Source organism: Xiphophorus couchianus, chromosome 8 (assembly GCF_001444195.1).
Source record: "Xiphophorus couchianus chromosome 8, X_couchianus-1.0, whole genome shotgun sequence".
NCBI lineage: Eukaryota > Metazoa > Chordata > Actinopteri > Cyprinodontiformes > Poeciliidae > Xiphophorus > Xiphophorus couchianus.
In genome coordinates, this window is record NC_040235.1 from 15,723,470 (window position 1) to 15,735,724 (window position 12,255).

The window sequence follows — 12,255 nt, forward strand, 5'->3', positions numbered from 1 at the left end:
GTTATTAATAAGGGTTGGAAATGTAATAAGAAAACAAAAGTGGCAGTTGTTACACATTCAAAGTCTTGTGTGATCTAGATCAGCTGATTGTACTCAAAATACATATGCAACATCCTGAAGTGGCTTGGCCATTACATACTTTAATTTGACCACTAAAATTTAGTTTTTCAGACAGAAACGAATCCCTCTTGCTCTGACTTCTGTAATTGGGAAGGAATTATAATATCACTCTGTGGAGTTCTGCTTGAATGCCATTATGTGGTATTGTGGTTGTTCTTTTAGCCTAATTTGAAATATTTCCCTTTGCAGTTAAAATCAATGTTTCAATCACTTATGTCGGATCACAGATGTTTGATTTTGGAGGTACAACCTTCAAAGACATCAGGGTTTCTGTAAAAGTCTTTTATTGATTCATCTTCATTTTAGGCCTTGAAACATCTCAAATGTCCATATTTTTGAACATATTTCTTATATTTATTTGCATCTTAAAATGCTGTCATTTCCATTGCCCTTTTTATTTAATTTGACAGAAATGTCCTAGTACCAATTATTTGCTTTTGTAATTTTGCTTTGACAAAACCTATAAGGCTCATGATCCAAAGCTGCAATTTGGCCTTTTCCAAAAATCGACAAAAGAAATCTGTTTATGAAAACAAAATCAAAACTGTTACCTTCCCTACTGTTCCTTCAGGAGTGTTTGTATTGTAGATCTGGCTTGGAAAATGAACTTTTTTTAATGCTTATCATAATGTCTGTAGTGAACTGATTGCAGAACTCTACTACAGAAATCCTGTCTTACACTATGATCCTGATGCTGTCAGGGTCATGTTCAAAATGAACACCAGTTTGGTAAAAAACAAAAAAAAACTTTCTTTTTCACATTTGTGACCAACAACTTTGCATTTTCACATTTATCCAGCAGTTTTACCACTCTAACATGACTGTATTTGACTCTTTATGCTGAACGTAACTTTGAACTGAAGTAAATTCTCTGTTAGGCAATGCTCATCCACTTCACAAAGATCCTGAAAGCACTTCTGGGAGTATTATTCTCATGGGCAGAAGTGAGTTTTCTGTCTACAGATAATTAAAAATGAGATTGGTCTGTTAAAAAAAAATTACATGTTGCAGAGACATGAAAGATGACAAGGGCTGGCTTAATCCCACAGAAGCATCTCAGCTGGAGATTTTCTTGGAAGTCATCTCTGAACACTTAAGGGAAGCTAAAACTGATGTAGAAAAGATTAAAGAGCACAATAAAGAAGTATTTTCAAGGCATGATCCCAAAGAGTTTACATTGAGCATGGCTTACTACAGGGTTTCCTAAGCTTTTCCATGCAACAAGCCCCCCAAACAGCTACAAAATGTGTGAAGAAACATAGACTTTTATGGTGTTGTTCTCTCACTTTTATTAACTCTTCAATAATTGTTACATTCATTTAACATAAATGCTAATTCATACCTTCTTCTTTTAGATGGCTATAAATTATTTTTGCAGTAGGGCTGCTGGATGTCTGTCTTGTCAGAAACTTGCCCATGTCACTTTTGCTATGCTAGCCTGACGAACAAACCAGCCTGGTAAATTTGACTAGCAGCCAATCAGAAATGTGAACACGGCCAATAACAATTTACCATAATAAGTTATTTCACCTTTTATAATAATTGAAAAACAGATTAGTTTTCATACAAAAGTAATTTAAAATGTGTGATTCAAATTTCTTTTTTTTTTTTTTTTTGCATTTTTTTGTTCTCATTTCCCTATAAATTTAAGACCTGCAAGAGTCCTCTGGTGGCACCCCAAGGGACCACAGTCCTGCACTCTGAAAAATACTGGCTGTCTAGATGCTACTTTTCCCTAGTTTCTACATGTATTTCTGATATTTGTAAATATTTTCACCAACCTGTGTTTTTTTTTTTTTTCCGTTTTTCCCAGAAGCTCTCCAGAGACCAGACTTTGAGGGTCAGGGTCTGTCTGAAGCGGCTCGCTGGAACTCCAAAGAGAACCTGTTGGCAGGGCCTAGCGAGAATGACCCCAATTTGTTTGTTGCACTCTATGATTTCGTAGCAAGTGGTGACAACACACTAAGCATCACTAAAGGTGAGAGAATGTTTTTAAATTTATTTTTATTGAAAATCAAATTTCCATATGTAGAAAATGAGTAACACAGTCTGGAAAAGTATGGGTTTTGTCCTCACGTCATCCTTCCTAGTAAGGTTTGACTTTATCATAATGCAGAATATTATCTGTCTAATGGCTTTAAATGGCGGGAGAAGCCAGTCACATTGTAGAAACTGGGTCTGTAGAGTTGTGACTACATCTGGGAATCACCTTATTTGTGTCCCTTCTATTATTCTCTTTGTTCTCAATTCACTTCCTGAAAATGTTCAGACATATATGGGCTTTTTTCCACTGAGCCTTCTGTAAAACAATGCTACAGATGGATTACACAGACAAATGCAGGAAGGAAGGAGGGACTGTAGCCCCTTGAGTAAACAAGAAAATGTCTGCACTGTTCTTGAGCAATAATGCTGATAATGCAATCATTTTATTTTGATAATGAAATGCTGAAGCTGGTAGCCTTCCTTCCTTCCTTCCGGGTTTTTTTCAGCATGTCTACTATTATCTAAGAAAACTGTAAACATGGCTAAAGTTGACATTCTCTAAACATTTTGGTTCATCTTACTCTTTTTGATTGAACAGGGGAGAAGTTGCGTGTGCTGGGTTACAACCACAATGGTGAGTGGTGCGAGGCTCAGACCAAGAATGGCCAGGGTTGGGTGCCATCCAACTACATCACTCCAGTCAACAGCCTGGAGAAGCACAGCTGGTACCACGGACCCGTGTCACGCAATGCTGCCGAGTACCTGCTCAGCTCGGGCATCAACGGGAGCTTCCTGGTCCGGGAGAGCGAGAGCAGCCCTGGACAGAGGTCCATTTCCCTGCGGTATGAGGGGAGAGTCTACCATTACAGGATTAACACTGCGTCAGATGGCAAGGTGGGAACCACTGGAAACGCACATTCTATAAAATTTACTTCCAGTTAAAGTTTTAAATCCAATCATTCTCAAAAATACCTCAGAGTGACAGAAATAAAGCAAAGAGTGGGCCAACATTCCTACACAATGATGGAAAAAGATTCAAAGGCAGTTTTTTGTAATGGCTTGATGGTAGCTATTGATGCCTAAGGTGGCACAACCTGTTCTTAGGTTTTGGAAGGTTTTCACTTTTTGACATTAGAGCCATGTTGGTTTGGATAGTTTTTTCCACCTTTCATAAAGGAAATCATAAATTTGCTCTTTGTGTTTACTCAGGTTACCTTTTTCTTTTGAAAAAAAGAATATATTTGTTATTGCTTAAATACATTTTTACAACACTATATGGCATAATGTCTTTAATTCAGTTAATGACATTCATTTGAAGTATTCTTACTGAACCATTAATGGTGTCCTATCTGTCCTGTTGCATTGTTGCCCTTTTCCCCTAGTACTAGTCAGAAAAACTCAAGCAGAAAATTATAAAAGGAAGGGCTTTTACTTGTCAGTTCTGAGTAGCAACAGCATTGCAGATCTTTTTACCCTGATTTAGTTTCTACAAAGGAAGGATTTAGCAGCATCCTGCTTGCACAATCTTATGTTCTACCAGTCCTTCTTGTACTTAGTAAATATGCAAGGCTTCCGAAAGAGCCTACAACTATATTTAAAAGATTACTACCTCATTGAGAGAATTTAACTTAATGCTCTTAGAGAGAGCTATTTACCTAGAAATTACATGGTGACCTGAGTCTATTCTTAACTAGTCCTTATTGGTGATTGTTGGGCCAGTCGAAAACATAAAACGCCTTTTTATATATATATATAGGCAGTGAAAAACTTTGATAAGCTTCTGGAAACAAAACAATTTTCAATGTTGGCGAAGAACAGGAACCTCTGATTTAGTAGATAATAGATAAAATTTATATCCTTTGTTCAACATGTTTGATTAGGAAATGTAAGTTGCTTGAAAATTCCACAGGACTTTTTTTTTTTAACATAAAACTGTCTATGGAGGGGCATGTGGGTAAAGACTGGCTAAAATTCTTGGTGTGAGATTTCCTCAAGAACTCCCATCATTTTTGCGTGTGTCACCTTCCTGTCTGTGATGAAGCAAGGTGAAACAGCTTCAAGAACTCCAGTTATGACAAGAATGCCTCTGACCGCGACCATGCTTCGTGTAATAAGCACCAAACGCACGAGGCCCGACTTGGGTTCTGACCCCCATGCTGAGACATGCTTTATGCAGACAGATGCAGCAGAGTATGTACGCTCACACATGAAAAATGCAAATGCACAAACACAGACCGAGAAAAGCAGACGCGTACACAAGGTTCCCCATTCTCATGTGGTTTTCCATCTCCCCTCTGAGCTGGAAGTCAGAAATCTGGTATGATGGACTTCCCTAGTAACTGAAGATTACATCAACAGCTCTGAGACAGCCTCTGTATTTTTGCCAGTTAAATGTTTTTTATTCTTTCCTCTGTATTCCCTTAATTTATGCACTCAAGGCTATTAACATAAAGTAATGCACAAGGAAACTATTTTTAGTATTATGCAACAGTGGAATAATGGAAAAGTCTGTCTACTGAGCCTTGACCAACACACTTCTGTCCACCAACTTCCTGATGAATGCCTTGCTTGGGACACACCAAGATCATAACTTTTCCAGATATAACCGTTTCCAGCAATAGCTTAGCTTAATGTTTCCACACAATGTGTTTTAGCATTGGTCGTTTTTATTAAAATGTTAAAATGTTGCACCTAACTTTAGTTTCTAAAATATTTTTTGTTAAATGTACAAGAAATGAGTTCTCTTTTTTTTAGCGTAATAAGTGAACATTCACTCAGAAGTAAAAACTCTGTCCTCCCCCAGCTCTACGTGTCGTCGGAAAGCCGTTTCACCACGTTGGCGGAGCTGGTGCACCACCACTCCACCGTGCAGGACGGCCTCATCACCACGCTACATTACCCTGCACCGAAACGCAACAAGCCCACCATCTATGGAGTTTCTCCCAACTACGACAAGTGGGAAATGGAGCGCACTGACATCACCATGAAGCACAAACTGGGAGGGGGCCAGTATGGCGAGGTGTATGAAGGTGTCTGGAAGAAGTACAACCTCACTGTGGCTGTCAAGACACTTAAGGTTAGGTGAAACAAATCCTTCTTATGCAAGCTTGTGAAAACATTTTAACTCCAGCATAATATATTAGGAGTGTGGCAGATATAATTCCTTGATCAGGCTGAATAGTGCTGCCCTCTGCTGCCACAGAGACGCAACTGCACTTTAGTCCTAACTTTTTTTTTTTGCCACTTCTTCCTTTATGGAAACAACTTTGTAGGAGGACACAATGGAGGTGGAGGAGTTTCTCAAGGAGGCTGCAGTTATGAAAGAGATTAAACACCCCAACCTGGTGCAGCTTTTAGGTATGTTTAAAAATCAGTTAACTAGTTTTTAAATTAGATTTAAATGTGACAGATCAACACAAAGTAGTGGACAGTTGTGAAGTGGAAGGGATTTTATTTAACAGACTGGTATATGTTTGTATTTAACCCTCGTAATACTCTGTTAAATAAAGTAAAATCCAGTGCAACCAAGTCATTTTTAAATTTGCTATTTAATTGCTGAGTATCAGTTTAACTTTTAGCTGTTTGGGGAAGACCCTAGAGGTTGGCTAGAGAATATTAGTGAACAAAACACATCTTGGAGATGGATAAAGAGAAGCAGCCAGAGGCTCTTTGTAACTCTGGAGTAGCTGCAGAGATTCACAGCTCAGGTGGGAGAGTCTGTCCATGTGACGGCTGTTATTGCACGCCACAAATTTGGCGATAAATCTTAGTTTTCCACAAGCGGTACAGAGATGTGTTTCCCAGCCAGGAAAACATAGCACTGCTAAACCAATAATTAATTGCTGGTTGAAATGTTAAGCTTCATCCAGTGTTTTGATTTTTATACTTGCAGGTGTGTGCACACGTGAGCCACCATTTTACATCATCACAGAGTTCATGACGCACGGCAACCTCCTGGATTACCTGAGGGAGTGCAACAAGGAGGAGGTCAACGCCGTGGTGCTGCTGTACATGGCCACACAAATTTCATCTGCCATGGAGTACCTGGAGAAAAAAAACTTTATACACAGGTGACTATATTACATTTGAGTGTCATGCATTTATCATATACTTTGATGTAAACAAAAGAAAAACATTTATAATGTTAAGTATTAAATAATTTTCCTTGTTCTTGTGCAGTTCTTTAACTCTCAATGCATCACAGAGAAGTCATTGTTATTGTTCTGGCATGCAAAGCATGATTTATGCTTTTTATGTTTGCAAACTACAATTCAATTCTGGAGCCTGTCAGGACTCGGCTTATGACTCAATACTGCTCCAAAAATTGAAATCCAGCACCACAGCAGAAGAGAGTAGAGAGTGCTGCTTTCAGCTTTTCATTTTATAGTTGTAATCATTTAGGTTTAGGATTACTTTTATTTCATTTTCTTAAAGTCACAAAGCTCTCTATTCCTCCTGGGTTCTGTCCCGCAGGGACTTGGCTGCCCGGAACTGTTTGGTCGGGGAGAACCACCTGGTGAAGGTCGCAGACTTCGGCTTGAGCAGATTAATGACTGGAGATACATATACGGCTCACGCCGGTGCCAAGTTCCCCATCAAGTGGACTGCTCCAGAGAGTCTGGCCTATAACACATTCTCCATAAAGTCTGACGTCTGGGGTAAGTTTACGCTCTCTTGAACAGCAGTGGAATTTACTGCTACTGTTTAAATTTATTAGACTGAACCATAGCAAATTTCCACTGTGGACTCTTTAAAGACACTTTTTTTATTTCACCCAAGACGAAACTAACTGCTTAGTTTTTATTTTGTTAGCTTTTGGGGTGCTGCTGTGGGAGATCGCCACCTATGGCATGTCTCCTTACCCCGGCATTGACTTGTCCCAGGTCTATGAGCTGCTGCAAAGAGACTATCGCATGGAACGACCAGAAGGCTGTCCAGAGAAGGTCTATGAACTTATGAGAGCCTGTGAGTGCTGCAAGATCTGTCTGCAAACTGATGGAAAAAGTCTTTTGTTCTTTTCAGCTTTATTTACACTTCCTTCCTCTCAGGTTGGAGGTGGAACCCCTCTGAGCGTCCATCTTTTGCTGAAACACATCAAGCCTTCGAAACCATGTTTCAGGAATCTAGCATCTCTGACGGTCAGTCTTGCTTCCCTCATCATCTAAAGCACATCTCTTATTGTTGTTTCCCCCGAAGTGTAACTCTTCATGTTTTGTCAACTCTTTGCCAAATAATAGAAGTTGAAAAGGAATTAGGGAAGAAGGGGAAGAAGACAACATTAGGCTCCCTCCAGCAGGCTCCAGAGCTCCCAACCAAAACCAGGACGCTCCATAAGAACATGGAGAACCGAAACAGAGACAGTCCAGGTGGGATACATTCACAATGTAGTGCGCCCTTCCAGCTTGTTCATTATATGTAATGAACAACAAAGATTGTTTAAGTAAATAGGAGTTACAATTAACCGTAAAATGAAAATAAGTCAAAATTTTACATCCAGATGTCCACAATTGTTTAATTTAGAAAACTTAAAATGATCAATATTAATAATATGAACTTGTATTTTTTTGTTCAAATGTTGAACTTCTAAGACTTATTCTATTTGCAATACAATAAATGTTATTGCATTGTAAATGTACACTTTTCTGAAATAATTAATTGTTTTGTCTTTCAGCCCATCAAAGTATGGCTAAACTTTATTTTAAATCCTTGTAGAAGTATTGACACACCTTTTTCAGTTTGTCACTTCATAGCCTCTACTTTTAATATATTTGTTTAAGCACCACAGATAGGCATAAGTGAGGAAGTAAACTGATGGGTAAAATATTAACTCCCATTAGCTGAGCTCATGGGGAAAAAAACAACTTTTTGCACAACCACCATGGCTCAATTTATGGATGCTGAATCCATGAACAGGCCAGATGTTTATTGGTAAAACATTTTGAGTAGCATCCTTCCATCTTTTCCCCTTACAGCTAACAATTATACACTATGTGTTGGTCTGTCACATAAGATCCCAATAAAATGCAGTAAAGAATATTTAATGTCCCAATGTAAAGAGGTTTAGGGGAACAAAGACTTTGGTGAGGCACAATATGTCACCAACCTTACACTGACCTATTGTGCTGTTCCTTAGACCCTGTGGAACCTGAGGTGCCTGTATCATCGCCAATGCTCCCCAGGAAAGAGCGCCCTCTGCTGGACAATAACCTAAATGAAGATGACCGCTTAATCCCCAAAGATAACAAGACCCGTAATAGTTTTCTCAGCCGCATCAAGATCAAGAAAAAGAACGCACCAGCTCCGCCCAAACGAAGCTCCTCTTTCACCAGGACAGACATTTCCTTTGAGAGGAGGGTAGCGACTCCTGATCCCCGAGACGGTGACAACTTCAACAATGGTACATCGTTGTCTCTGAATGACACCACACATGGTGTTGAATCCTCAAAGTTCTTGGGAGGTAATAACAATGGGGCAGGAGGCAACAACAGTGGGACTCCCAACTACCCGGGGTCTCTGTACCCCCGTAAAAAGGGCCCCCCTTCATTGCCAAGCCCCGGTAGCAAGGCGGCTACAACGCCACCCAGTGACGAGGAAGGGGTTTCTAATTCAAATCGCTTCCTCTGGTCGTCTGTCATGTCAAACGGCCGAGATGGCACAGAGTGGAAGTCTGTGACACTCCCCCGAGATCTGGGCCAGCGCCACTTCGACTCCAGCACTTTGGGAGGGAAGCCGGCTCTGCCACGGAAGAGGACCAACGAGCAGAAAGGAGAGAGTGCCCGTCGAATGGGCACCCTGACCCCCCCGCCACGTCTTAACACATCATCGGATGTTTGTCCTGCCTTCCTGGGTAAAGATAATGATTCCAGTTCTGGTTCCAGTCCGCAAGCATCGACACCCAAAGTGGTGAAGAGACCAGGCTTAGCAGGTCAGGAAAACTCCAAGACCAGCGCTCTCCAGGCAGAACTAAAAGCTAATGTGCTCCCTACTCTGGGAGCAGCAGGAGAGGAGTGCAGGGCTCGCAGGAACAAGCATGCTGTGGAGCCTGCATCTTTAAGGGAGAGAAACAAGATGCATAAACCCAAGCCGGCTCCACCTCCACCACCCACTGGTCCCAAATCAGGCAAAATCCCACGAAGCCCCACTCAAGAATCCCCCATATCCTCGCCCTCATCTTCGCCCTCAGACATCAAATCTAAGGGCCTTCCTTTTATTTCAGACCCTCACCATACAACTGCTGCTAGTGACCAAGCCCGCTCAGCCTTCACTGAGGGACCCAAAAAGGGGCCTTTGGGCTCTAAACCTCCAGCGATAAAGGCTTCTGCATCTGCCCCCTCTGTGACCACTTCTTCCTCCTGCCAGACCCAGGGTGGTCCATCGTCCACAGTCGCCTCCTCTGCGGATCAGAACTTATCTGCTTTCACCCCTATTGCCAAAACCCGATCGTCCCTCCGCAAGACCACACCCCGCCAAGGCAGCGAGCGCACGCCCAATTCGGCGGTGACACGCGAGATGGTCCTGGAGGGAGCCGAGCTGCTGCGTGCCGCCATCTCCCGCATGTCAGAGCAGACAGGCAGCCACAGTGGCGTGCTGGAGGCCGGGAAGAACCTGTCCAAGTACTGCATGAGCTACGTTGACTCCATCCAGCAGATGAACAAGTTCGCCTTTCGAGAGGCCATCAACAACCTTGAGACTAGAATGCGTGAGCTTCAGATCTGTCCCTCCGCCACAGGGGGTGCTAACGCGCAGCAGGACTTTACCAAGCTGCTGTCCTCTGTTAAAGAGATCAGTGACATTGTTCAGAGGTAGCGCTGTAAAAAACACCAAGATGGGAAACTGATATGAATTTTAACACATGACCTTCTGAGAGCTGTTGGGTGGAATGTGATTGAGAGGAGCCGTGTGGGCTGACACTACAGTTTTCTCCCACTTACTGACTCTTGTGGTTGCCTCAGTGGACTCAAAGGAAACAGTAACTTTGTATGCACATTGTCATCTTAGCCTTAATTAGGCTGTGGACCAATTCTACATCAATCATCTTTGAAATAATCATGTTTTACATATTTAATTTTTTTTGCCACCCCCCCTTCTGTCTCATGACATTATTATAAAAAGGCCTCTGATATTTTTTTTTATCATCTTTAGTGATGTGATGTTGCTATGACAATTAATGAAATCCAAACTTGCCTTGGAAAATATTTCCAGTTGTTTTTCTGTTGCCAGCTTAAAAAATTCAGAGAAAACCTGCGTAGATTGACTTTGTTCTACACTTTTTACTTGTTTGATCAGTCGTCATTGATTGGTTGTGTGCTGAAAGATGAGATTGTGTTGCTGATGTTTTGTATTGGTGCTTTTTGCAGTATTTTGCAGCCATTTGTGCCATAAAATAACAATGTGGAGAGAATGACCCTCGTCTCTTTTTGCTTCTCCCACCACTCCCATAACATTTAGCTCTAGTGAAGTCGTGTTATTAGTTAAAGCATGTTTGTATGGCTTTGGCTGAGTTCTGCCTTGTGCTTGAGAGTGGCTGTGTTTGTGTTTATTGGATATAAATGTTTGCGGCACCAAAAAAAAAAAATCTTTGGATCTGGGTTAATGATCTGCATCCCAGTGGATTTTTATTTTTATTTTTTTACATTTATTCTCAGACTAAACCTGTTTTTTAAAATTTATATGTGTAAGGAGTTTTGATGCAATTTATTTCTCTCTGTGCCAGTGAAAACAGCCATTAGTAGCAGCCTGGCCTTGCCGCAGCATACTGTTAGTTAACAGACCAACTCGGTGTTTCCCCGGCAGGCCTCTGTTCCTGACACGCGAGCGATTGTTGCAGAGGGCCTCCACCACCACAAAAAATAAACACCCCCTTGGGAAACACTGGACTAAAATTTTAACGCGTCTGTCAATTGCTGTTTCAAAATGACTGAAAGAGGGGGGGAGGACCATTACAGACACTAACGTGAGACTCCACCGTAATGTTTTTTTTTCCCCTTTATCTGAATCCCTCGAACATTTTCAGTATTTGTGCTGTAATCTTCTCATCCTCTGTGCCCTGCCTGACTGCGAAACCTTTGGACAAAAGTCACTGCTGCCAGCCTTGACTTCAATGGTACTGTTGTTGCTTTTGTTAATTCCTCTTCTGTACCGAACATACCACTACTCTACTTTTGTGTCTAAGCCTCAATCACCAAATTTTGTAAACAAAGTTTGTCCATATTTGTAAATGTTTCTTCCTCTCTAACCTGGGTGCAATTTATTATTATTTTTTTTTGTTGCAGTAAAATACAAAAGCTACTTGAAATATAAATCTGGGTGTGACTGTTTTTATGGCTTCCTTTACAGAGTGAAAATAGCTTGATTTAAGAATGTTCCTGCACAGCCAGAGGGAGATTGGAATTTAATATTTTCCAGGTTTAGAAAAAGAAACTTTTTGACTTCCCTATATTTACAGAGCTCTCTATCCATTATTCTGTTCCTCAATCCACCTGTCATTTCAGGTTAATTCAGCCACTATCAGTTATTTATTCAGTCTTTTTATTTTATTTTTTGCATATTCAGAACTTAAAGCCTGCTCACTGGAGTCTCCAGCTATAATTCTTATTTAGGAGCTAGTATCCCGCAACTTTTACAATCTTACCCTGTGCAACACATCTGAATCAAATGAATGGCTCGTTACCAGGGATTTTCCAAATTAGATGGCATGGTCAGGAGGTAATTTAACAATTTGATTCAGGTGTGTTTAAGCAGGGGCGTACCTAAAAGTTCCTAGATAACATCTCTTGAGGACTGGACTTGGTTATCTCTGCTCTAGAAAAAAATGTTGACACAAAAGAAGGTGCTATAACAACCCAGACAGAAACTGACGATAGTCAACGCCAGACTTTAAAGGGATTGTATAATGTGAAATCGACTTGTTTGAGCGTCATATCAAGTTATTTCCTCGTCAAAAACATACCCGGATGTTTGAGAAATCCTTGAATCTTCCATGGCAGCCAGCGCCATCTTTCATGCAGCTCCTCCTCGGGGGTGTAATCTCCCAGCATCTGCCTCACAGAGCATCGCGCCCCCACTCAGCTAGCAGCAGAAACGATGAGCAAACACCTGGTAGAATTGCTCATCTGTGGAGTTTGATATATTAACTGTTTCTCAGTTCAACGG

The 12,255-nt window shown here is 41.1% G+C and overlaps 1 protein-coding gene across 4 annotated transcripts in view; it reads left to right on the forward strand.

The window, feature by feature from the left end:
• The window catches only part of abl1 (c-abl oncogene 1, non-receptor tyrosine kinase), a 33,508-nt gene extending 22,159 nt beyond the window's left edge, over window positions 1-11,349 (forward strand). For 2 of the 4 annotated variants that reach the window (XM_028025387.1, XM_028025389.1), the window contains 10 exons: window positions 1,937-2,098; window positions 2,702-2,997; window positions 4,907-5,179; window positions 5,376-5,460; window positions 5,996-6,173; window positions 6,577-6,761; window positions 6,916-7,068; window positions 7,152-7,241; window positions 7,341-7,469; window positions 8,237-11,349. In XM_028025387.1, the coding sequence (XP_027881188.1) occupies window positions 1,937-2,098; window positions 2,702-2,997; window positions 4,907-5,179; window positions 5,376-5,460; window positions 5,996-6,173; window positions 6,577-6,761; window positions 6,916-7,068; window positions 7,152-7,241; window positions 7,341-7,469; window positions 8,237-9,909 (3,224 nt within the window). In that variant the 3' untranslated portion in view covers window positions 9,910-11,349. Of the gene's footprint in view, window positions 1-1,933; window positions 2,099-2,701; window positions 2,998-4,906; window positions 5,180-5,375; window positions 5,461-5,995; window positions 6,174-6,576; window positions 6,762-6,915; window positions 7,069-7,151; window positions 7,242-7,340; window positions 7,470-8,236 lie in introns of all 4 variants that reach the window. The other 2 variants (XM_028025386.1, XM_028025388.1) reach the window with 1 other exon arrangement.
• The last annotated feature ends 906 nt before the right edge of the window (window positions 11,350-12,255 follow it).